This window comes from Homalodisca vitripennis, chromosome 8 (assembly GCF_021130785.1).
Source record: "Homalodisca vitripennis isolate AUS2020 chromosome 8, UT_GWSS_2.1, whole genome shotgun sequence".
NCBI lineage: Eukaryota > Metazoa > Arthropoda > Insecta > Hemiptera > Cicadellidae > Homalodisca > Homalodisca vitripennis.
Window position 1 is genome coordinate 113,388,254 of NC_060214.1, and position 25,542 is coordinate 113,413,795.

At 33.9% G+C, this 25,542-nt stretch overlaps 1 protein-coding gene across 1 annotated transcript; it reads left to right on the forward strand.

The window, feature by feature from the left end:
* Nucleotides 1–49: 49 nt before the first annotated feature.
* On the forward strand, nt 50–21,754 carry LOC124367923 (ADP-ribosylation factor-related protein 1). The gene is made up of 5 exons (XM_046825130.1): nt 50–223; nt 8,897–9,067; nt 13,129–13,210; nt 18,682–18,853; nt 21,224–21,754. The coding sequence occupies exons 1-5, from the start codon at nt 131–133 to the stop codon at nt 21,312–21,314; spliced, it is 609 nt and encodes a 202-aa protein (XP_046681086.1). The 5' UTR covers nt 50–130; the 3' UTR covers nt 21,315–21,754.
* Nucleotides 21,755–25,542: the final 3,788 nt, after the last annotated feature.

Here is a 25,542-nt window from a genome sequence, read left to right on the forward strand (position 1 = left end):
GCAGCTGATTTTTATAGTGACGTCAAAACGATCATAATTTTTTTTACATTTTTTAAGTCAATGTTTATTTTGTTTGACGTTGTTTGTTTGGTTAAGGTTAGTTTCCAGTTTCACTTTCACTTAAAGCAAGATGTACACACTTCTTTACGGATTCTATAAATATTTGATACAAAAAGATGAATATTGTGTCCTCATCCTTGGGCTGGATAACGCAGGAAAAACGGTGAGTTTTCTCAGAGTAACATATTACTCATATTAGTATTAATTTGTCCAAGTGTTCTGGAGGCCTTAATTTTTCACTTAATTGAACCTCTCGTTTTGCTTCGAAGTAGTAATATTTTCAAGAGTACTAACTCATTGTTTGTATGATGAATAAATTGTTTGTAGAATTAGTTGAAATGTATCCACATGCTTTTGAAATCTATTGCTAATAAAACTGGGCAGGGAAGTTGATAGGTTAGTGTAATTCCTTAAATCTTTATAAGAATTTACGGTATTTATTTACAATACCGTGACCATGAAAAATGGACTTTTTTTTCATGGTTGGGCATTTATAGCCAAGTATTATTATCACAGGTGCATATAAACTGGGGGGAAAGTATATCATTGTATTATATTGATGCCTTTCGGCCATTATTGCATTAAGGATGGAAAATAACCGACAAAATTTTGTCGAACAACACTTGGAGGGTTAAGGATCAGGGGCACCACGTGATCTGGGATTCGACTTTTGCAAGCTCGAGTTAATTTTTTTTTCTAAAAGAGCAAGCAGTGCGCAGCACTGCGCAGCGGGCAGGCATCGTTGACAGGATTAACGTCATCATTTCACTAAAATTGCCAGAGGTACTGTCAAAAACAGAGTTTTCAGAGGATTTCAAAAAATCGTAACTCCTTTGATTTTCGTTGCCGACGAATTTTTTCTTCACTATTGTTTTCAGGAAAAATTGTAGTTTTCAGGAAAAAAAAATTAACATACCTTTCCATGGTCACGATTTTGTAAATTGATACCGAATTTACATCTTAAACATTGAGTGGTTTGTGGTTTGGTATCAACCATATGTACAAATTGACCAGTATGAAGTGAAGACTTTACTTTATTTCCAATGGCAATTTCACTATTTACAATAAGTAGGACCAAATCTAAAATGATCCTTGGCTGCCTTATAATAAACGGCCACCAACACAATCAAATCATTGATATTCATGACAATCTAAAATACTGAAATCAAAATCTTGGACCAAATTACATAATAGATATTTCGGTACCAGTAAGATTAAACGCCGGGGCGGCAAATCACGAATTTGACGTTACCAACGTATTCTGCTCACCCTCCTGAACAAAAAATATATATAGTACTAGGAGGTGCAAATGACAAATAACATGATTTTAGGGGGTATATTGATAAGTGGTAAAGTTTCTAATGTTTTAATGTTCAGTTTGTGTGCTGTGTCTGGATAATCTGTTTACTTGAATATTATCTGCGGCCGGGACTGATAGCAGCCTGATAGCATACCTGTTATCTGAGTTGTCCGGGGCATAGGTCAGTTCTACACAAGATATCGTGTTCAGTAGGTCGGATTGAGTGAGTGAGTTTACAATGATGAATCAACCATCCACTAGTTCAACCAACCCTAGTGAATTGTGTGTGTGTCGGAGTGTTTCGTAGGGCACGTAAAGAGATTACGTTTTAACCGAAACGAAATTATCTCTTTTTTAATAGAACAGGGCATTTTTAAAAATGAGTGTATTTGTTCGTCGTGCGGTCGAGTGGTGTTTTTAAACCGGAGACTGTGTCGTTTCGTTGTAATAGACCACTTTTTTGTTGCTGCTGTTTAGCTATATCCGCCAACACACTAATGGTAAGTGTTCTCTGTTAATATCCATCTATATATTTGAGTTTTTCATGATTTATTTAGTTTTTAAACTTTACATAATTGCCTTTGCATTACATTTCAATTTATATTTTTGATCAGCCCCTCTAGAATTTTATATTTTACTGATAGGTACTATCTCGAGGGATGTTTTTCTTTTATTGACATCAGCGCGGGGGCAGCACCGAAGGTGCTGCCGAAGCCCGCGCTGATGGCCGGAGGCACTCGTAATTAATTTTTTTCTCGAAATTAAGAAAAACATTATTAATTTTGATAAAAATTCTGCTCATTTCTGTAATTTCTCATTTACGTTTGCAAAGATGGCGGCGCAACCGATGACGTCATCACGAGGTTCAATCATTGGCCACAAAAGGTCACGTGACGCTAGACGTGGATGTAGAACATGGAGATATTACTGGAAAGTTATTTAATTTTTTATTTTCTAGAACTTCGTTATTTCTCATTTCCACCCCATCAAACCTTATACTTTTTTTTATATAGGACGATTCCAATAAGTTAAGAACGCAAAACTCGTATTTTTCCGCCCCGGCGGTTAATATGATAATTACCGATATTTCAAATAAAAATATAGTTCTGCTGGGTAGGGTACGATAAGCGGACCCGATTTTTTATCTCGAAATTGGCAAACGATATTAATTAACCATACCAATCGATATAATCAATCGATACTGATTAAATTATTTGAACAGTTAACTCAAATAATCTATATCAACAGCTGTAAACACTTTCAAATAATACACGTAAGGTAATATTTCGATTTTACATAAATAACATTTGATCATTAAAAATGGCAGTCAATTTTAGATAAATACACGACATTGCTTTGAAAAATGATAAGACATATTTTACGTGATTTCAACATGTTGGACTCGTACCGAAAAAACCCATTATGTGAAATTTGTGGGAAAGAAACAATTGTAACTGTGAGAGGAGCAAATATGGTTGTCTTCAGTTTTCCTAATTTTTGTTATAATAATTAGTTTAATCACTGTAAATATTAAATTAATATTTTAATATAAAACATATGATTGTTATTGAGGACTATACTTTTATACCGATTGATGGTCTAGGATTTGTGATACGAATATTAGGTATCGATGATTACATTCTTCGATATAAAATACCGGGTCCGCTTATCGTACCCTACCCTTCTGCTGGTTTTAATTCTTAAGAATAAATATATTAAAGATAAATCAAAATTATATATGTATTTATAAAATGTACAAACAAAACAATAACATTTACCTTTTACTATTTTCAAGGATAAATGTGGGGTGGAATAGAAGCAGACCTGGTTTTTTATATCATATTATCAAACAATAATCATTATACCCATCAATATAATAAACCAATAGTAATTAATTTAACAATAACTAAATCATTTGCATCAACTGTACACGCATTTTCATATTCTAAACACAATTTGTTCTATAAGTAACTTCTTTTAAATAAAAAAGATAGTTAACTTTAGAAAACTATACAAAATAACACTAAAAAATAATTTACTGTGTCTTTCTTGGTTTCAAGATGTTTGTTTTGTTGTTACATTTTCTTTATTATTATTTATTCTTAATCAAAAGTCATCTTTCCTATTACCTGTCTTAGTTTTATCATTTCAGTAATGGTTATGGTGACTATTATTATAATTCATTATTTATGACATTATGTAATTGTTCAAACTATTTCTATTAATTTGAAGCGTGACTTTAATTTAGTATTTCATATTGATATCGATTGGTAATTCTATTTTTCGATATATGAATATCGATGATTGTAATAAGCGATATAAAAAGCGGGTCTGCTTGTCGTACTCTGCCCCTAATTTTTTGTGTCTTAGTCATTGTGAAACAAGGCACACATATACGTCATTGTTCTTACCATCATTAGTCAATAACCAAACACGGTTTCACTTTGAATTAATTTCCAAACACGATTTTATTTTTAATTGGTTTTGTGTGATAATGTTGAGCTAAATTATGTTTTAGTCTTTTAAAATCATATCGTAGTGAAGCTATATTTTATAGGTGAAAGAACTTTATTTATTTCAGATTGCATAAAATAACAAAATTTTATTTAAGCTCTCTATGAGCAGCGTAGTACCTACTTATGATTAATTTAGCCAATCTGAAATGTATTTCTGCAGGTACTGATGTCGTCAAAACTACATTCATTCGTTAAAAAATCATAGTTTGTTTGATTTCAACTAAAATAGTACAATGATTTTTTGTATATTCTTAATACCAAATTTAGAATGCTCAAAAAAAGTCATGTATGTTCTCAAGTGCGTTTTTGCAACATTGTGTTTGTTCTAACTTTTCTTGGGTACTTTGGGATTATACCGACCACACCCAGACATGAATCGTTATTTGACATTTTGCTTCTACTGATTACTAGATTAGCGTAGAACAATATTTCGTCAATATAAAACAGGAATTGTCTTATCGCAAACCCCTCCCCATCCTCAGACAGAGGTCAAAGTCAAGCGGTCTAGTAGATAACGTGATTGTAGAGTCTCGCCGCCCGTTCAGCTGGTGCGTCGCTTTGTTGTACTTCCGTGTTTTACCCCTACATTTCTCCAAACACAAAAATTCAACAAAAACTAAACTCTTTATTGAAAAAAACACTCAAAACTTGTTTTTATTCTTGATCACACTCCTCCACCCAAAATGCGAGTGCCTCCGGCCATTAGCGCGGGCCCCGCGCTGATGTCAACGAAAGAAAAACATCCCTCGAGATAGTACCTATCAGTAAAATATTAAATTCTAGAGGGGCTGATCAGAAATATAAATTGAATTGTAATGGAAAGGCAATTATGTACCGTGCAAAAAACTTAAATAATCATGTGATGCCGCGGGGCCTGCCGTAATCGGGATTCTCGAGAAAGATAAGATAACGGCGACAACGACACCGATCACAATACCTGGAAATGCTTGTAAGTTTGTAATTAAAGAGTTGTTTTTTCGTTCTATCATGTTTGTTTCTATAAATTTGTATTTTTGTGTTCTTCATACTGGTGTGGTCGGTATAATCCCAAAGTACCTTTTCTTGCAGCAAAACACTATTTGATTCCCACCTTAAATTCCAGTTTTCATCTCTCACTACAAACAGGATACTTTGGATTTAAAGGAGCAAGATCATTATCTTGTAACCATTTAAAACATTGTTAATTGTTTAAAAATACATTTTGAGGTAATAATTGCATGTTCATTACCATTGTTCTTGCAGATGTCACTAGCCTACTCAGTACGTAAATGAAATAAACAGATGGTAATGAATAATTATAAATATCTATAGGTCAAATGTATTTGATAATCATGATCCGATTACATGTTGGTGGCCGCTTATTATACTGCAGCCTAATCGGCCAAGATACTTACTCTTACTCCCAGGGCCATTTATATCGGAGGTGATATTTAGCCGCACCAACAAAGCTCCTCCATCTTGAACGGTCCTCTGCATCTTCCTCTGAAGCGCCCATCTTCTCCATATCAGCCTTCACCTGGTTCCACCATCTCACTTTTGGTCTCCCCCGGGGCCGTCTTCCTTCTGGGTTACCGTACATTACCCTCTTCAGTTTGCATTCCTCTTCTCTTCTCAAAACATGGCCTGCCCAACGGAGTCTTCTGCACTTTATTTCTCCTATTACATCCGTACTATTGTAGAGCTCCCTGATTTCTCTATTATGTTTTCTTCTCCATACCCCTTGTTCATATGATGGCCCATAAATTTTACGTAGAATTCTATTCTCGAAAACTAGAAGCTATAATCGGCCAAGATGGCTTAACTTAAATAACACTAAAAGTTAACATAGCTGCAATATAATAAGCGGCTACCATGAAAATCGAATCAACTATCGAATATAAAAACATTTGGCCCATAGATATTCATAATCATTACCAGATGTTTTTATTTTACAGAATAACAATACTGTATTGTTAAAAATTAAGTTAATTCAGAGTAAAATCATTTGCATAAGTGAGTAACGACATCGGCAAGAACAGTGGCGATGAACATGCGCTTTTTGTGTCAAAATGTTGAACAATATTTCAAATGACTACAAGATAATGATTTTACTCCTTTAAATGCAAAGTATCCAGTTTGTAGTATTGACATGAAAACTAATCTGACCTGGATTTTATATAGATTCTACGCTAATCTAGTAATCAGTAGAAGCAAAATGTCAAATAACGATTCATGTCTGGGTGTGGTCGGTATAATCCCAAAGTACCGATTAATACATGATTATCGATACTTATTATTCATTAATCAAATGTGAGCCCATTGTCATATCAACACATCTATAGTCATAATAACAATCATATTAAATAATTAATATAAATACACGTCCAGTGACAATCTTATAAATAATACCTGTATTATTAACAAAATAATAAAGGCTCCTTATGCCATAATGATCAAACAATTGGAATTGGAAATAGGAAAAGCTCATAAACTATAATGAAACAATAACAACATAATAAACATTTATAATCGAAAATACGAAATATGCATAAATATTTAAGTTTTCTTCTGGGTAGCAATGATTAACTGCTTTCACGAAGTTGATGAAGCATCTTCTCTAGAAAACCGTACTTCTCTTCTCTGTACAAATACAGAAGATGATCTGCAAGTAGGTCAGATTACTATTACAGATTGGCTATCATTTTGCAGAGAAGTTTGTTTTGTATAGTTATAAAAATATAACTAAAATATTATTATTTTCTATAATCTTAAAACCTGATTTCTTTTACCTATAGAAATAAAGCTTCACTTTAATACAATCTTAAAAGCAATATGCTGTAATTCGGTTGAACATTATTGTTCCAAATTAATTCGAAATGAAGTAAAATCATATGTATGGTTTTGATAATGGTCGCAAGTACAATGGCGATGTAGACGTGTTATTTGTGTCACAAGTTGTCAGATATGTTTATCCTTCAAAATAGTAAAAATCAACTAAATTTTACACTGTGTTTTGTTATATTTTATAAATATACATATCGTAGATACTTCATTAAATTATTACCTTTTAAGCTATAAAAATAGCTGAATTACAAATACCTTTAAAGTAAATTAGTTTGACATTTTGGTTTCAATAGATTTTTAAATAATAATGAATATCGATGATTCGTTTGTTGTGGTGGCCGCTTATACCACTTAACTATTTTATAATTTAACCCATTGATAATATTAACTGATACTGATTTATTAATTTGAAAAATTAGGACATAGTATGATATTTGGACTCTGTTTTTATATCGCTCGGTATATCATCTATAGTTTATTTATCGAATAACAGAACTATTAATCAATATCGACATAGCTTATCTAAAATACAAAGTGTTTGAAATTAAAGTATGAATTCAATATAATATAATGACATACCTCATAAATAATAAAGGAACCGTAACTTTCTAACAAACAATAATTATAATGGGTAATATGAAAAGTCTAATTGAAATAATAAAGAAACAATAGCAGCTAAACAAACATATTGAAACCAAGTAAACACAGTTTATTGTCTTTAGATGTTTGTTTGGTTAGTTATCTCAATCAGTTTTATTAGATGGAGTCCCATCAAATATTATGTTTACAATCTGAAAATCTATTTATATTATTACAGATGATTTTAAAATAAATTATTCAAATTAATTAATTAATGAATATCAGTTGGTTGTTCATATTGGTGGGTGTAATTATGCAATATCCTTTGTTATTATTGATAAAAACCATGTCTGTTTATTGTATTCTACCCAACAATATTAACTTAACTTAAATCATGTGTACACATCTTTAGTTTGTGAATGTAATATTTGAAAAGAGACTTCATCTAAATAAAAATTATAGTTAACTGTAGAAAACTTACCAAAATAACACTGGAAGAAGATTAATTGCGGTTTTCTAGGTTTTAATATCTTTGTTCTGTTATTATGGTTTCTCTATTATTTAAGTGAGATTTTCCTTATTGTATATCCTAATTCTTTGATGTGGTTATGGTTGCTTTACAATTTATTAGGTGCTTTAGTGGCTGCATATTATACTGCAGCCTTTGTGAACCAAATTATCTTAAAACTAAATTATATTAGAAATAGGCTATCTGATTGGCGATTACAAAGCCATTTCAGTTAGCCTATAGTTGTTTACAATTAATGATTGCTAGCTTTTTTTAATGATTTAAATAATTTCAAACTAAGTAAAATCATATGTGCAATGTAATGGCCACAGATACAATGATTAACATGTGTTACTTGTATCACAAGCTATAAGACACATATTTTATCCTTTAAAATAGTAAGAATAAATACCAAAGTTTTAGATAGTTTTGTTGAATTTAATAATTTTGTAAAAATTAATCATTAGATTATTCAGGAAGATCTTAGATTCAAAAACATCACTCAACAATACTATAATTAGAAATATCTGTAATGTAATTCAATTTGGTTTTCTATTGTTTGGTAGTTTAGATAATAAGAAATAACAAATATTCAATTGTTGTGGTTACGGCTCATTATACTGCAACCTTTAAACCTAAATAAATCAACAATATAAATTACTTCGACTCCTATATGTGGTGCCGACACATGTAAATTTTATCTGCATCACGCAGGACTGATATTTGTTGAAGGTAAGAACCTATTATTAGTTGATTTCTATAGTCCATGCTTCAATAATATGATCATAAAGATATAATATAAGCTACACAACTATATAGAATCTTTATAACAATGGAATAAATAATGCGACTATAAAATCGTAATCGTTATAGACTGCAAAAATATGAATGATCAGGTTGGGAGGATGAATGGATGATCAAGTTTGAAGGAATAAGTTAAAATCTTTAAATTTAAATCCGCATTGAATATTGGTAAATAAAAATCTAATTTTTAAATTGTCACTAGCTATTGTTCCAAGGAATGAAACACTCTTAATTGATTCTATTTTAATTTCACTATACATGTACGATAGATTGAGATGAAATTGACAATTTCACTAATGGTTACAGACTTATTTGGAGGCGGCAAAAACAAAGTTCACCAAGAATTACAAGGCCATGAACCCCAGCAAGATCACGACCACTGTAGGCCTCAACATAGGGAAGATTGAACTGTCAGGCATCCGACTCAACTTCTGGGACCTCGGCGGGCAGGAAGAACTGCAGTCCCTGTGGGACAAGGTAACTGAGTACCTCTTTCCATACAGCAATAACTGGAAGTTCATTGGAGCAGTAAACTAGTTCCTTGCTCTATCCAGAAATTCATCAATGGAATAGAACTCTCTCTCCAGCAGCCAGTCAAGAAGAGTTTCTTTAAAGTTCCTCTTGCCTCTCTGTTCTTTCAGTCTTGTTGGAAGGATGTTGTAGAGCTTAGTCCCGATGTAGGAAGGTTTTTTCTCAAAACCAGTCAAGTGATGTGCAGGAAGTATATAGTTTCCTCTGTGTCTGGTAGTATAATGATGTGTCTCTGAGAATTGCGGGGGTTCTTTCTTAATTGCACCGATGATTACTTCACTAATGTAAAGGTTGGCTATTGTCTATAGCTTCAGTCTTTTGAAAATCCCCCTGCAGGAATCTCGAAAACCCAGTTTGGCCAATACCCTGATTGCCCTCTTCTGAAGAAGCAGTACCCTGTGGAGGTTTTCTTTAGATGAGTACCCCCATACAGACAGCCCATAGCGCATTTGCGACTCAAACAGTGTGAAGTAAGCTGTTCTTGAGGTTTATATGTTGCTGATTTGTTTAAGTCGCTTAGTTACATATAATGCAGTGCTAAGCTTTTTGCACAGTTGGTCTACATGAAGTTTCCAATTCAGGTCGCTGTCTAGGGTTATCCCAAGGTATTTTGCCTCTTGAGAATATGAGGCATTGGGTAGTTCGAGAGCATTCCTTCTTTATGGACCAAAATGAAGCTGCTGTGTTTTGTCTTCATTTAGTACAAGTCATTCTCCTGACTATATTGTTTAGCCATGCTGGCTGCGATGTAGGCATTGATTTCTAGGTCCTTAATGTTCTTGTGGGAGGGCAGTGTCATTAGCGTATAGGAAGGAATACTTCACTATTGTCTTGTAGTACTGAGACAATGTCATTAGTGTATAAGACAAATAGTACAGGGCCCAGCACAGATCCCTACAGGACCCCTCTTGTTGTTCGTGCTTCTGTGGATCTGATTTTCTGAGATGTCTTGTTGATAATGTGGACTATCTCCGTAATTTGGGTTCTTCCGCTGATATAGCTTTCAAACCACTGATGCACCACTCCTCTTATTCCTAGAGTTTGTAATTTATCCAGGAGATGTTTATGACTCAGGCTGTCAAAGGCTTTACTAAAGTCCAAGAAAATGCCAGTTGTTGTGGCCCCTTCTTCAGTTGCATCAATGATAGTTTCTACCAGGTCAGTTATGGCCGTGATGGTGGACTTGCCTTTTCTAAAGCCATGTTGACGTCTGGTTAGGAGATTATTATTTTCTAGGTGTGTAAGCAACCTTGAGAGTACTATTTTTTCAAAGACTTTTCATAGTGTGCAGATAAGTGATATAGGTCTGTAGTTGTTAGCTGGGAGGGAAAAATGCCTTACTGGAAGGACTTGTTAATTACATTTACTATTGGAGCTAGTACTTCATTTTTGCAGTGTTTAAGAACAACTGATGATATTTCATCTATTCCAGAAGATGGCTTTGATTTCAGGGATGATATTGTTTTATTCACCTCTATTGTATTTGTTGGCTTAAAGCTCTCCTCAAAAGACTTGAATTCCCTTTCATGTAGCGTTGGATATATTTTTAAAGGCAGTTGTTGCGAATTTGATAGAACTTGTTCTGCAGCATTAGCAAAGAAGTGGTTCATGTGTTCCACTATTTTTTGGGGGTCAGTTGTTATTGAACCTTTAATATCAATAGATTTTATACAGTTATTTTTAGATTTACTACTGTAGCGATTGTTCAACTAAAAATACTTTCTGAAGTATTTTAGTTGAAGATCATATTCTTTTTTTCTGTCATTGGTTTGTTTTTTTGTTTTCTTCCGTGCCCGTCAGAATTGATTTATTAAGAGCTGTAATGTATGCCCCTTTCAATCTCATAAGCTCCCGTTCTTGCTCTTGATTTGTATGGATTTTTTTTTCTTTTGGCCTTGACTGTACAGTGGGACATGCTGTATCTAGTGCGGCTTGTAGGATCTTATGGATAACATAACAAAACTTAAATAACGTAGTTTTTTAAAATAGTAAAGAAAAAAAATACAAAACAGTTGTTTTAGGTCTGACTTATGTAAGAAAATCACTGATCCACCAGCATTACCACACACTAGTGACTCCTATAAGTGTACCACAAAAAACCCTAATGTCAGATGCGGTAATCAAACCCGTGACTCTAAGGCTAACTCCCACGTCTGAGGTTAACGCCTCAGATCACACAGTCATCCTGACTTGACGTCTTGACTGTGCAGACAGCTCGCTTAGGATACCCGCATCTTTTCTTATTAATAACTATAGCATATCATTTTGTTTACGTAGCGTTTTAAAATATAAACTCAATAGTTCAATACCATCCAGGGTTTCACAAAATTAATAATATTCTTAAAATAGCATTTAATACCTTACAAAATTCTAGTTCAACTAATGATGTTTTTAAAACAACTCCTAGAGTAATCTTTAAAAGACCTCCTATTCTTAAAGATTTATTGGTCAAACCTAAATTACCAATGACAAACACCAATGAAAAAGCAATACAAAAACAAAAAGGATCACATCCGTGTAATAAACCAAGATGTTTGATTTGTAAAATGTTACCAAATTCTTCAAAATTCACTAGTAGCAAAACACGCAAGTCATATCCTATCATTGGCAACTTGTCTTGTGAATCTAAAAATGTGATTTACCAAATTCAATGTAAAAAATGTCCAGCAGATTATATTGACTCAACAACAAATACCTTGAGGACAAGAATGACAGGACACTGATTTGATTATAAACACCAAGATTAAAAGAAAACTGTCGTGACTCATGGTCTAAATCACAATGAAACTTTTGAAAATACATATATAGTCAAACCTATTCGGCAAGTACATACAAATTCAAATCCAATTTACCTCAGAACATTAGAACAAGCACACCAATATTGGTTTTAAAGAGCAAAATTCCACATGGACTCAACATCAGATAACTTAGCCAAAAACGTCTAAATTTGAAATCAACATATGGATCAATTATTTAGTTCATGTCATCTGTATTTATTATTATTATTTATTAACTGTTTATTTACTTTCGTTTGTACTGTTTTCTTTTATATTTTATACAATTTATGCACCTGAAGACGGTTTTCACCGAAATATAGTGCCTATGTTTTAAAAACATTTTATTTGTACAGTAATTTACTAAAAATAATATGTATACACACACACACACACACACACACACACACACACACACACACACACACACACACAACACACACACACACACACACACACACACACATAAAATATCTAAAGTCTGGAGCATTGCATTGGTTGAAGCTGTAATTATGCTTTAGAAAAATGTATGAACAGTTAGCCTAAAACACCCTATCACTGCAGAGAATTTACATTGTCACCAGGTTTAAGACAAAATTAGGCCTACAAATTAGTTGGAAGGAAAAAGTAACTAGATTATTGTTGATGGGGCAATTTTCAATGTATTTCAAATATTACTCTTAGGCAAGAACACAAAGAAAATACCATTTGGCGAACAAGAACAGCATTACTGCCAATTAATCATTTCTTAATCAGTTGTAAGTTTTTGTATGATGACAGCATAAAGAAAGGAGTAAAAGAAATACAAGGTATTTTGAGAAACTTGGACTGAAGTGTCAGGTTTCCCATCAAGGAACGATTGCAATCTGTTGTGCAATTGATTGTAATCTATAGAAGGATTGAAGAGCATGCAAAGAGATGTGTCACATCCTTAATATTTGAACAAAACTTTGCTTATTTTAACTTTTAGGTTTTTTAGAAATATTTTTTGTAATAGCCAATTCAAATGGCTTTGCATGAGTTGACCTTCATTGTTTGTGCACATGTGTGAAATTCTTCCCACCTGATAGTGTCAGTCGCTGGCTGGCAGAATTTGAGCAAAATAGTGTGTATTGCTTTTGTCATTCTTTTTTTATAGAGAAAAACTTTATCTGGGGAAACACAATCATAATGAATGAAATGATGTAGATGTTTATACATTATTAGCTACATATACATTGTTTCTCATTGTAGTACTACGCAGAGTCACACGCCCTCATATATATCGTGGACTCGTCGGACCGAGAGAGGATCCCGGATTCCAAAGAAACATTTGGTGAGTTGCTGATTTTCTAAAAAAATTATTTTCTATGTTTACATGTGTGCATTAGGATTTTAACACGTTAGCTGCCAACCCCGGAAAATACGTTTTAGCGCTAAAAGCGCCAAATTTTTAAAAGATAAATTGTTGTAAACCTTTTGTTATTTTTCTCTTCTTTGGTTACTAATAAACATGATTTTATGTATATTTATTACGTTTATAAAGCGTCGTGCACATTGGCCCGACAGAGCTTTTTTACAAGGCAATATATTACATAAATCATTTGCCGTCGGGCGTATAGGCCCGACGCCTGATTCAGGGATATTCCGTTTTGTTGATGTGCAGCCTGAATAATTCCCGCGCTTTAGTTCTCTGTCTGCAATTGCATCAGCTTACTTCTAACCCGCCTTTTCCACATAGCTGAGGGCCAATTGACGCGTTTTGTTACTGGAATCCTACATTGTGTTTTTTATAAGTAATGTTTCAATAGTTGTGTGCGTGTATACTATTGATCGGTAAAAATGAGTGGCGATAATCTTCTTATGGATGAAATCGAACGTATAATTGAGAAATCCGTCTTCCCCGGGTGATTTGTTTGCCGAAATAAGTGATGATGACAGTGTGGAGTCAATGGTGGTTAGACTTTATTCCTGGTACTGATTCAGAATATTACTCTGATGGACAATCAAGAATCAAACGTGGAACTTAATTCTACTGATGTTAATGGAACAGTTACAGATATCACAGGTACTTCTTTTATTTCTACAAACGCCAAGGACAATGATTTGGGCTGGGAAATGTTTGAGGGTAAGCAGAAAACGTTTCAGTTCACTCAGACAACAAAATTTAATTTTTGTTTACCGAACAACAGAAAACCAATCGATTTTTTTTCGTCATTACTTGACAGACGAAGTAGTTGAACTTATGGTTGTAGAAACTAATCATAATGCAAATGAAGTAATTTCAAAGCTTGCGACTAAGTCGTAAGAGTAGGCTAAAAGACTGGAAAAATACCAATCATGGGGAAATGAAACAATTTATTGGCCTTCTTTTTATATATGGGTTTAGTAGGACTTCCAAGAATCAGTGATTATTGGTCAAAAAACCCTTTGTATAATAAATTCTCAGTTGCCCGAAAAATAATGAGTAGAAACAGGTTTCAGTTACTCTTACGTTTCTGGCATTTTAACGGTTATGAAAACCTCAAAAGAGATGGGCGAATTGGTAAAATAAAACCTCTGCTTCTACCACTAAACAATTTATTCTTCACTTTGAAAGTAGCAGAGCAAAGATTTAGTTATTGATGAAAAACTATGGTGCTGTTTCGTGGTAGACTAGGTTTCCGGCAGTATATTCCCGGAAAGGCCCACAAGTATGGGATAAAAATTATTCAAGCTGTGTGATAAAACGGGTTATACTTATGCAGTAAAAGTGTACATGGGGAAAGGTACTGTAGAAGTGACAAAAGACAGATCTGTTGCGACTAAAGTGGTACTGGAACTCATGACAAACTTTTTAAATAAAGGCCACAATTTATATACGGACAACTACTACACATCAGTAGAATTGGCTAATGCTTTGTTGTCAAATAAAACACATCTTGCTGGTACCGTGAGAAAAAGTCGTAAAGGCCTACCAAAAAACCTTTTAAAACAAAAACTTAGTAAAGGTGAAATGGTTTGTTCCGAAAATAAAGATGGTGTAGTTGTTACCAAGTGGAAAGACAAAAGGGAGGTACACATGCTTTCCACATTCCATAGGCGGAGTACGTCGTCCTTGACTAAAAAAAAGTTGGAGGGCCAAATGTAATGAAGCCATTAGTCATCGTTGACTACAATAAGGCGAAGGTTGGGATAGACGTATCCGATCAAATGTCATCATATAACACTGCAGTACGGAAGACAATGCGTTGGTTCCACAAACTAGCTGAAGAACTTCTTCTTGGAACTGCAGTGGTAAATAGTTGGTTGGCCTACAATAATTTTCTTAACCACACTACATCTCATAATAAAAAAAAAAAAACAAAACTTAGTCTCTATCACTAAGTTCAGAGAGGAATTGGCCTGTTCCTTGATGAACGTGCAGGAAGAGCCACGCATTCCAAATGTGACCACTACAGGGCACCACTACCTGACGTCATCTGATTTTGTTGGTGGAGGAGTACAAAAACGCAGACAAAGGAAAGGTGTGCAAGTTGTGCTACAAAAATGTATCAGAGGAAAAAGGGACGTAAGGTAGCAAGAAATTTGACACAAGTAACTACGTTTTGCAGTGAATGTCCAGAAAAACCATTTTTTTGTGAAACATGCTTCAAAATTATACACAAATAGTATATCTTCATTCATTTTTTGTATAGGGTAATTTTGTATTTACTTATTTTTCTTTACTTATAAGACTGAATTATTTGAATAGTAAGGAAAGCAAAAAAAATATGAAAATAAATAAGATACAACTTTTTATTTACTACATTTACTTTGGTGAAACACTTATGAAATTAAATCTCTTTTTACTGTAAAATAACAAATCATATATTTTATTCTTCCTGGTAGCAATAATAAGGCTAAAACCTTATTATTTTATATTCTAACACCGATAAAAAAACCCGTCGGGCAATGTGGCCTGATGAAAATGTCCAATGTAGCAATCTCATTCATATCACTAATAACAAAAATAAACACAACAAACAACGTTCTGTTAGTAGCAGAACTCTTCATAGTTCAATCAGTTTCAGTTTGAGTCGTCAGGGTGCAGCACAGGCACGAAGGTAATCATTGTTATGCTGTCGGGCCACTTTACCCAACGTGCAATCTCTTAAAGATGTAGAGCATCGGTCCATTTGGCCCGACGTGGCAGCTAACGTGTTAAAATAGGGCTAAAACTGTTGTAGCTAAAAATGTCAGATCAGAATTTTAAAACTTTTTATTTCAGCTGAAATTTAAAAAACTAGATTCTTTTCCTTCAAATATACGTTTTAGCATCATTTTACGTTGACTTTAAAAAATTCGTCTGTATTTTTTTTAATTTTTTAACATTAGAATATCTTTTTACCAAGAAAGTTTACAGGCCAATTTTAGTTGCAGTACACAGAATCAGATATAATTTCAGTGTATATTTTCAGTAAATGAAAGTTTGAAGCTCAAGAAGTTGAGTAATAATAATTTTATTTATAATTTAATTATAACTAATTGATTCAAAGTTGATGTGGCCACTGAGATTTAACGAGTGATTGAACATCAGTACTAATCTGATGTTATACACACACACACACACACATATATATATATATATCATTCTGATGTATTATGTGTATCGTGCAATTATGTTTCTCTAATTCAAGGACATTGAAAACTTGCTTTCTCTTTAGGCCTTCACATTGTGTATAGTGTAGGGGATGAAACATTGTTTTGTACAGAGCAATATTTCTTAAGTAAAATAAAAAACTTGATTTGGACCCACAGAATATTAACATAGCAGTATAGATTTCCCCATAAGAAAATCTATTTTGAATAAAAATTATAAACTATTAGTATGTACAGATAATCGTATTTTTAACAGTTCATTACCATTGAGACACTATATTTCTAAAGTGAAACAGTTGTAAATTTGAAATAAGTACTTGTTTATAACACAGTTTTGAACTTTATCCTCATGTTAAAAGCAGAATCTCAAAGGTCTGGTCGGTATGCCCTCCTAAAAGTATCCACCAGTGTTATAAAACAATTTATATGGCAGAGATGAAAACCTTTCAGTCATTCAATGAGATACATTAATTTTAATAAATTAGGTGTGAAATTTCCAAACAAACTTGATGCTGCACAAAATCTTTTGGTCAGTGACTAAGGAAAAATATGCAAAAAAATTACCTGGAAGCGAGCAATAACTGCTGGAACCATGTATTTTCAGTTGACTATTTACTATGTAGCATGGAATGCTCAATAGAATAAAAGAAAGACATTTTTGTACTCACCAGTGCTACGCTGAATTATGTGTAATATCCAACAACTGAGAATTTATTGCAATTTTAAAATTTAGATGTGTAACTTAAAATACACTTCTGTAAAATAATTTGAATGATGTTAGTTTAATGTTCATGCTTTGTGATACTGATAGTGACCAAAGAGAATTGTATGAATGCCACTTCAAAAAAATGACCGAAAACCCCAGGAAAATTCTTTTTTAAATTGTAATTTTTTATTTTGGATCAAAATACAATGCAAGAAGGCCTAGATAAAAATCCATGCAGTACAGTATGTGTAGTTAAATTTGGAATAATGTAAAAATACAACATTTAAAAAGAGACCATATATTGGATGTTTTAAATTCTACAAATAGATATACGTAATATGATAGAAAAGTTGTGTAACATTTCGGCTCCACTTATTTATACAATCAAGTGATATTAATCTATGATCTTGATCAGACAAGATGATTTCCAGTAAAAACCTGATAGGAGTTTTAATGTTGAGTTCAGCTCCAGTTCACCTCAGATCTCAAGACGGTCACGAAGAAGCTCAAAACGTACCTTTATATTGTTTCAACATCAGAGACACAACTTCAAAATGTAAAATATATTGTTATCTAGGTGAACGAAAATGAGATACCCTGACCAAATACATACAGAATCTCTTATGGTAGGGCCTGAGCCAGGCTGTGGAGTAGCTTTCTATAACAGTAAAGCTCTTGTAAAAGATTGGAAAAGAGGATTGGATCCTTACATTGGAGTAGGGCCTCAGGACCAAGACAATATAAAATGTTTATATCTCCTTACGCTAAAGGGTGGGCAGCTCTACTAGAACAAAGTAAGGAGGATGTAAGATTGATATTAGGAATGTTGATAGGACATTGCCCCTTAGAAAACATCTGATGAAGGTGTGTCTTAGTCAGACTGATGAATGCAGACTCTGCGGAGAAGCAGAAGAATCAGCGGAACAAAATATATAGCAAAATGTCCTGCCATATCAAAAAGTAGCAAAAATCCTAGGGGCAGATCTTCTCAGCCCCAAGGATATCAGAGAACAGGTGCCCTCAAATTTGATTTGCTTCTGTACAAGTCTCAGATTCTGAGGGCGTGAACATAAGTTAAGGGGGCGCAAAGGTCCTTTTAGGACTATGTTTGGAGGCAACCTCGTTTTCCTAAAATAAAATAAAAAATTTAGGTGAAGTGATGGTATCATTCAGGTGCACAATTGAGTGCACTACGATGTTTCAGACGAAAATAACTCCAGATTCCAGGAGTCAAGTCTAAATAAACCAGCATCAGATATCAGAAGCTCCAATAAGTGGAAGATGAGCTAACTCAACATTCTAATTGAATCAACCCTTCCTACCATAGTTATGTTCTGATCAAAGTGCGGTTACTGGTGTTGATGACCAAGTGATATTAATATTTGGTCTTTTGCAGACAAGATGATATCCAGTGAGAACCTGATCGGAGTGCCACTACTGGTGTTGATAATCAAGTGATATTATTCTGTGGTCTTTTGCAGACAAGATGATATCCAGTGAGAATCTGATCGGAGTGCCACTACTGGTGTTGGCGAACAAGCAAGATATTCCGGACTGTATGGGGGTGAGGGAGGTGAAGCCGATCTTCAACAAGAATGCGCACCTCATCGGCCGCAGGGACTGTATGGTCATGCCCGTCTCCGCTCTCAATGGGTCAGTTATGTAGTTTATAAGATTGATTTGTAACACTTTTAAGAACGTTCAAATATTGTTTTTAAATATATTTTTTGGAAAGCATCAATTGCAAGAATACAAAGAGAAAGTGCATTCTCACTAGACTAAGATGTGTCTGGTTCGCTGAGCCTTTTTGAAAAATTATTTGCCAGATACGGCTGATCAAGATGGAATTGGCTCTGAACGCTGATCCTCTCGGGGACAATGAACCATGCGGGTATTTTATCATTTTGTAACATGCCAAGTACATGTGATGTTTACTCCCTAACCTTACCCATCCTAAATATCCTATCACTCCGGAAGCAGCGCAAAGGTCCTTACAGGACTAAGTGCAATTTATAAGCTTCTTATCCTAAGAAAAAAAAAAAAAAAAAAAAAAAAAAAAAAAAAAAAAAAAAAAAAAAAAAAAAAAAACATGCCAAGTACAAATTTCCTTAGATGTAGGGTACTGGCTGATTGAAAATCTATCTAGATAAACACAGTTGTATAAAAATGTTATACTATTTGACTGTGTAACAAAGTGATTTCTAGATATCCGCAGCCCTCGTATTTCGTGTTCGTTCAAACTTTGATCTTGGTGGCAAATTTTGTCTGAAAATTAGTTACAATATTGTTGCAAATAAAACATTGGCAACATTTTGTGATACATATACATAAAGTAAGTATATTTTTATTAATTCATTTACACATCGCTTGTGACAACAAAGTGAGTGGAGCTACATCAGATGTAAACAGAATATTGCTTTTCAAACAATTAGTTGTCTGAATTTTGCTTCAAACTGATGTTCACTATAGAGACCATTTACTGAATTTGATTACATTTGAATTTGTTTATTGTGTCTTTACATTTATAGGTTACGTTTACATGTTAATAAGAAATAAAACAACCATTTTAAACAGTACCGTGTTATAAATATAGTTCAGTCGACTCTCGATAACTCGAATTTCAAGGGAACGGCTGTTTTCTTCGAGTTACGTATAGTTCGACTTAAGAATAGTTCGAGTTTATAGAGGTAATATTTCACTAAATTCGACTTACAGAGGTAAACAAAATAAAATTCGAGTTATAGAGGTACAAATAAACTATGTTTTTTATTCCCTACATCCTTTACAAAACTAATGTATGTAATGTACTGTAACTACATACAGCATTTGTACTTACTGTCACACTGCAATGTATGCCTACAATTCATACGTACATACAATTCAAATTTGAAAATAATCCGTAATCTTCTTCTGCCTAAGGCTTTTTTCAGAATTTAAGTCTATAATGTTCTCAATAACAACAACAGCAGAGAACACGTTGTCTGGTACGTCACTTGATTGTTCTAAGTAGCTACGTAAAGTGTTCACTGCGGCCTTTTGTAGACAGTCGGACAATTCAGCGACATGTCCAGACCTGTTCGGCTAGGTCTATGACCTAACACAGGTTCACTGTAAACACAGCACAGCTTCGAGTTAGCGAGGGTTGATCTGAAAATTTTGAGTTGTAGAGGTAATGTATTTAAAGACTTCGATTTATCTACTGAACTTCGAGTTATAGAGGTAATTTTTCTATTACTTCGAGTTATTGAGGTAAAATTCGGGTACAAAATTAATTCGAGTTACGCATGGTTTTTTTTTTAATTAGGCAGGTTTTCTCAAGGGAACGGAAAAAAATTTGAGTTATCAAAGAATTTGACTTATTGAGGTTCGAGTTATCGAGAGTCCGACTGTACCAGGAATAAAAAAAATTAAAATTAACAATACTCAGAAGTTTTTTATTATCTGACTTACATTATTATTTATAATTATCTTCAATTTTTAATTAAACTAGATTTTAATTTCCATGTATGTAGCAGTAGTTTTAAAGATGGTATTTAACTTGTTTGGTGCCGATCATGAATATATGATGTCATTGCCTCACTGCATCAACTGGATTTTATTTTTTAACTTGCATTTACTCATATACGTCCCAAGGAGGTATCACAATCCTGAAGGGTTTGCAAAAGGAAAATTGTTATGGCATCTGATCAGAGATCATGTGCAGAGCATCCCCTTGAATCAGGATGCTAATTCTACAGTGCCCACCGCTGCAGCCCAACCAGAGTCCCTCTTGCTAAAGACGGTCTTGGCTTCAATGCAACAATCAATTTCATGCACTTCAATTTCAACTCGAGGCTCAACACTACGGACAAATGTAGTTGAATCGAGCACACTATTCAGCACATCACAAAACTGTGCTTTTCCTTTTGTGTTTGTTTCCAGCTCCAAAAGTGTTGACTTAAATGTGTCTTTTTATACATTTTTGTCAGTGTAACTTTCACAGTATAATATTATTTATACAGCCTTGGCTTTTAATTGTTTTAGAGATGGCATTGATGAAGGTATCAGATGGCTTGTAGACTGTATCAAACGTAACAGCGATGTGAGGCCACCAAGAGATCAAGATGACACGTAACGACAAGACCAAACATGCCAAAGAACATTCCTCTACTGTGATATGTGTGGCAGAATCAGTTGGACTGCCACTATAAGAATATTACTACACAATTAGATATGCTTGCAAGATTCCGAGATTATAACAGTATGCAGGGAAGAGCAGCGCTTTTATGTGATTGATAAATCGTTATTGATTTCCAAAGTGTTCTCTTTATTGGCTGATGTGTTTTTGCAAATATGTACAATATTGGACTAGGAGTCACTTCTTGCCCATTGCTCTTTTATAATATTTTGTGAAAAGTTTCAAGTATTAGTGACAAAGAGAGAAAGCATTAACATTATGAAATGTTTTTGTATGAAATAAGTATTACATAATTATTTATCAGTTTTGTAAATAACAGCAAACAATTACCTGTATCCACTATAAAACTGTATGATCATTAAAAATTATGAAACTATTGTTTTTTTGTGCTTTATTGAAATGTACCTATTTTTAATTTTGTTTTACAGTGATTGTAAAATATTTTGCTACCCTGACAGCTGTGGTTGAGGGAGGGGACACCGTGGTTTGAGGCTGAGGGAGAGAGTGCCTTGATTTTAGGCTGAAGCAAGAATTGTGATAATAGATTCAAAACCTATGTTTAATTGAATTTTTTTGTTCTCTTAGGACAAGAAGCTGGGGGATTGCAATTAGTCCTAAAAGGACCTTAGCACTGCTTCTAGAGTGACAGGATATGGGCTTGGAGTAAGGTTGGGTGTAAGGGCTGCATTTTGTCAGAATCTTTGAGGAAGCCAGCTCTGTATCAGCCTCTCCACTCAAAGCATGTTGTGGGTGGCATGCCCTTATGTCTAGGCTAGCAACAGCCCTTAACAATTAGGGGCCCCTCAAACAGTCATCCCCCACAGTAGACTAGACCTAACGTCCACCCCCCTACCTCCCATTAACTGGATAGGCTGGTACAGAGCTGGCTTCCCCTTCTTCAGTTCATTTCAAGTTGAAAATTCAAAATTAGCATTCAATAATCTTATACAATTTTCCAAATATTTAGATTTAATCCACTAATTGGTTACAGGACTTTTGTCTTCCAAAAGCTTTCTCAAGAAAGGTCTTCAAATAAATTAAATTAAAATTCACCACTATGTGAATCAAAATTAATAATAATCAAACTAATATTAAACTTTCTTCTAAAATTCAAATAAAATAAAACCTTTTCTTCATTCCACTTGTTCCACTTCCAGTTACAGTTAGCACAGATCAAAGTGAAAACTGTAATTAAACTATATTCTTTCAAAATAATTGAATTCTTCCAAATCTTGAAGTATAATTTATTCTGACTGTGGAATATTACATATATATTGGCAAAAATACCTTTAGATAATATTAAAATTGAAAACTTTACTTGAACAAAATTTTGAATTAACTTGTAAATCTTAACACGTTAGTTGGCCAGCCTGGTATGCAATTTTGTTTCAATATGGTGGCCGTTCACACTTTTAAATAATCACGATTCCGTTTTTTATGAACTTAAAGAAAACTCAAAGGTGTCTTGCAAGGTCATAACATCTACAAAACATTTTATAATAAACAATTTTGTTGTTATTTCAGAACAGTTTTTGATATAACAATTATATGCCAAGTTCTATAAGAATTTTTCTATCACCAAGAATTGGCTATAGGAATACTGCTGAAACGAGGTCAAACTTGGTAAAAAAATTAATTTTCTTATACCAAGAAAACTAAGCTCACTAATAGGTTCATTGGCCATCTTGGTACGCCATTTCATTTCAAAATGGCAGACGATCAAAATGTTGAAAAATTCACAACACCGTTATTTACAAATTTTTTATACAAAATAAAAGTGTTCTGGAATACTTAAAGCATGTCTCAAAAGTTTTTGTTACTAACAAATTTGTTGTATTTGTAACAGTTTTCGAAACATTGAGTACATGAAGATCCCATGAGAATAAATTAATAATATTTCAGCTCTCACAAAATCTACCTACTTCTTCAGACTGAGCCAGAAAGACTTACCGTATTTCAACATTTAAAGGATAAATTATAAAAAAGTTTCAGACTTGTTAGAATAACCAATATAAAAAAAGAACATTTGGATGCATTTTAGTTGCTACATTTTTAAAATGAGCTTCCAATAACTCCACAATGAAAAAGAAGGTCATAATGTGCATGAGGTTTACCATTGTTTTTGTGGGACTAAGATGAAGATATGAATTATTGCCATCTGGATAGTTATCAATAGTAGGGGAGCCAAAGTGGAGAAATGTTGTACCCTGTAATGTACCCCTAGCACATATTCATGAACCTTTAATATAGGGGTCTGCGTTGAGGGCAGACCGTCAGACTAGTAAAAAGAAATCGATCCTCAGAAAAACTCGTGCGTGTCAGATAAATACAAGGTAAGTTAAGTACACGTAGAACAGTGTAGATTTCAATAATCTGACGATTTAAGCGTGGTATAAGGAAATAGGCAAGTCACAAAGGTGTAAAAAAATACGTTACCTCGAAATACTCAAGCGCGATTGAACTTTTTTTTATTTTGAAGGAAATCTTTTAAGGATTACAGAAAAAATATAATCTGACGATTTTCATGGGGTGAAATATTTAAAACCATAAATAAAGGGTGGAGCGTACAGCCGCTGAGAACTGTATATTTCCCACTCCGCGCCTCTCTTTCCTTCTCACTCTTTCACTCTCTCGCACCATCCGCACACTACCATCTGCCGCCATAATGCCATCTCAGCTGATCACAATAACAACGTGTTTTTGTAGAAGTACAACGTTTTTATTTATTTGTTTGATTGTTTAATGCAATAAGTTTTATATACATTACAATAATGAGTGATATAAATAATGTGAAATGTGTATTTTGTGGAAAAGAAATGTGTGAAAAAAAAAACAAAAAAAATGTTTTTTCAAATGGTCAGATGAACAATATTCCTCCACATTATTGTCAGATTATCATTTAGAACGGTCAGGACATCGAATGGAACCGCCTGTATAAATATCTGACGCGCTCGAGTATTTCCAGACCGCATTTTTTTTTTTACATTTTCACAAATCTGTCATGATTTTCGATCACGTCCAAATCGTCAGTCATTTAAATAGGATACTTTTTTGAGTTTAGGGGCACTCATAACATAACAGATGATCATGATTTTCGATCACATAAGTCATTTAAATAGGATACAGTTTAGGGGCACTCATAACATAACAGACAGGGGCACTATAAGAGAAGAGATAGGAAACAGAATATGGAAGAGTGGAAAGTTTTTCAATATGGTGAAGAAGATTGTGTGGAGTTGGAACATTGGGAAAGAATCAAAAGTATTGATGTATAAATCTTATTTCCAACCAATTTTTATTACATGGAGCAGAGACGTGGACGTGGACTAAAAATGATTTAAGCAGATTGCAAGCTGCAGAAATGAGATTTTTAAGAGGGATAGAGAAGACTACAAGAAGAGATAGAATAAGGAACGAAATAACCAGAGAAAGATTGAAGGTAGTTTCACTGCAAGAGACAATGGAAGGAAGAAGAATACAGTGGATGGGGCATGTGAAGAGGATGGGAGATAATAGAATGCCTAGAATAGCACTGGAGAAGGAGGAAGAAGACCAAGAAGAAGACCAAGAGGAAGACCGAGAGGAAGATGGGAGGACCAAGTGTGGAAAGACATAGAGAGAAGGGGACTACAGAAAATACAGGTGGAGGAAGAGGAGACCTGGAATGATAGACAAAAGTGGAGGAGGCTGTGTACGACGACCCGTGATAACGGAAACGTCTGATGATGATGATGACTTTTTTGAGTTTACTTAACATTCCCTCTGAATATCTGACACGCTCGAATAACTTTTTTTCTTCTTTTTTCTATCCCTTTTTATGGCCACCGTCCACTAATCAGATTAATATCGCTCGGTTATCAGAAAGACATAGCGCGTATACATTATGAATGTCTGACGCGCTCAAGTATTTTCATGTGAATGTTTTTTTTTTAATTTTTGAAAATTTGTCCACGCTTTCCTCCACACTTAAATAAAAAACTTAACATAAACTTTTTTCGTTTTAAGACTTAATCTTCACAATCCTATAGGCCCCCATGACGCTTTAGTTACTGCAAATTTACCATCCCGGGGTCTCCTACTACAATATTATATTTTAGTCTACAAATGTACACAAATAATAGCAGTTACGGAGTACAAAGACAGTGGTGAATTAAAACAACAGATA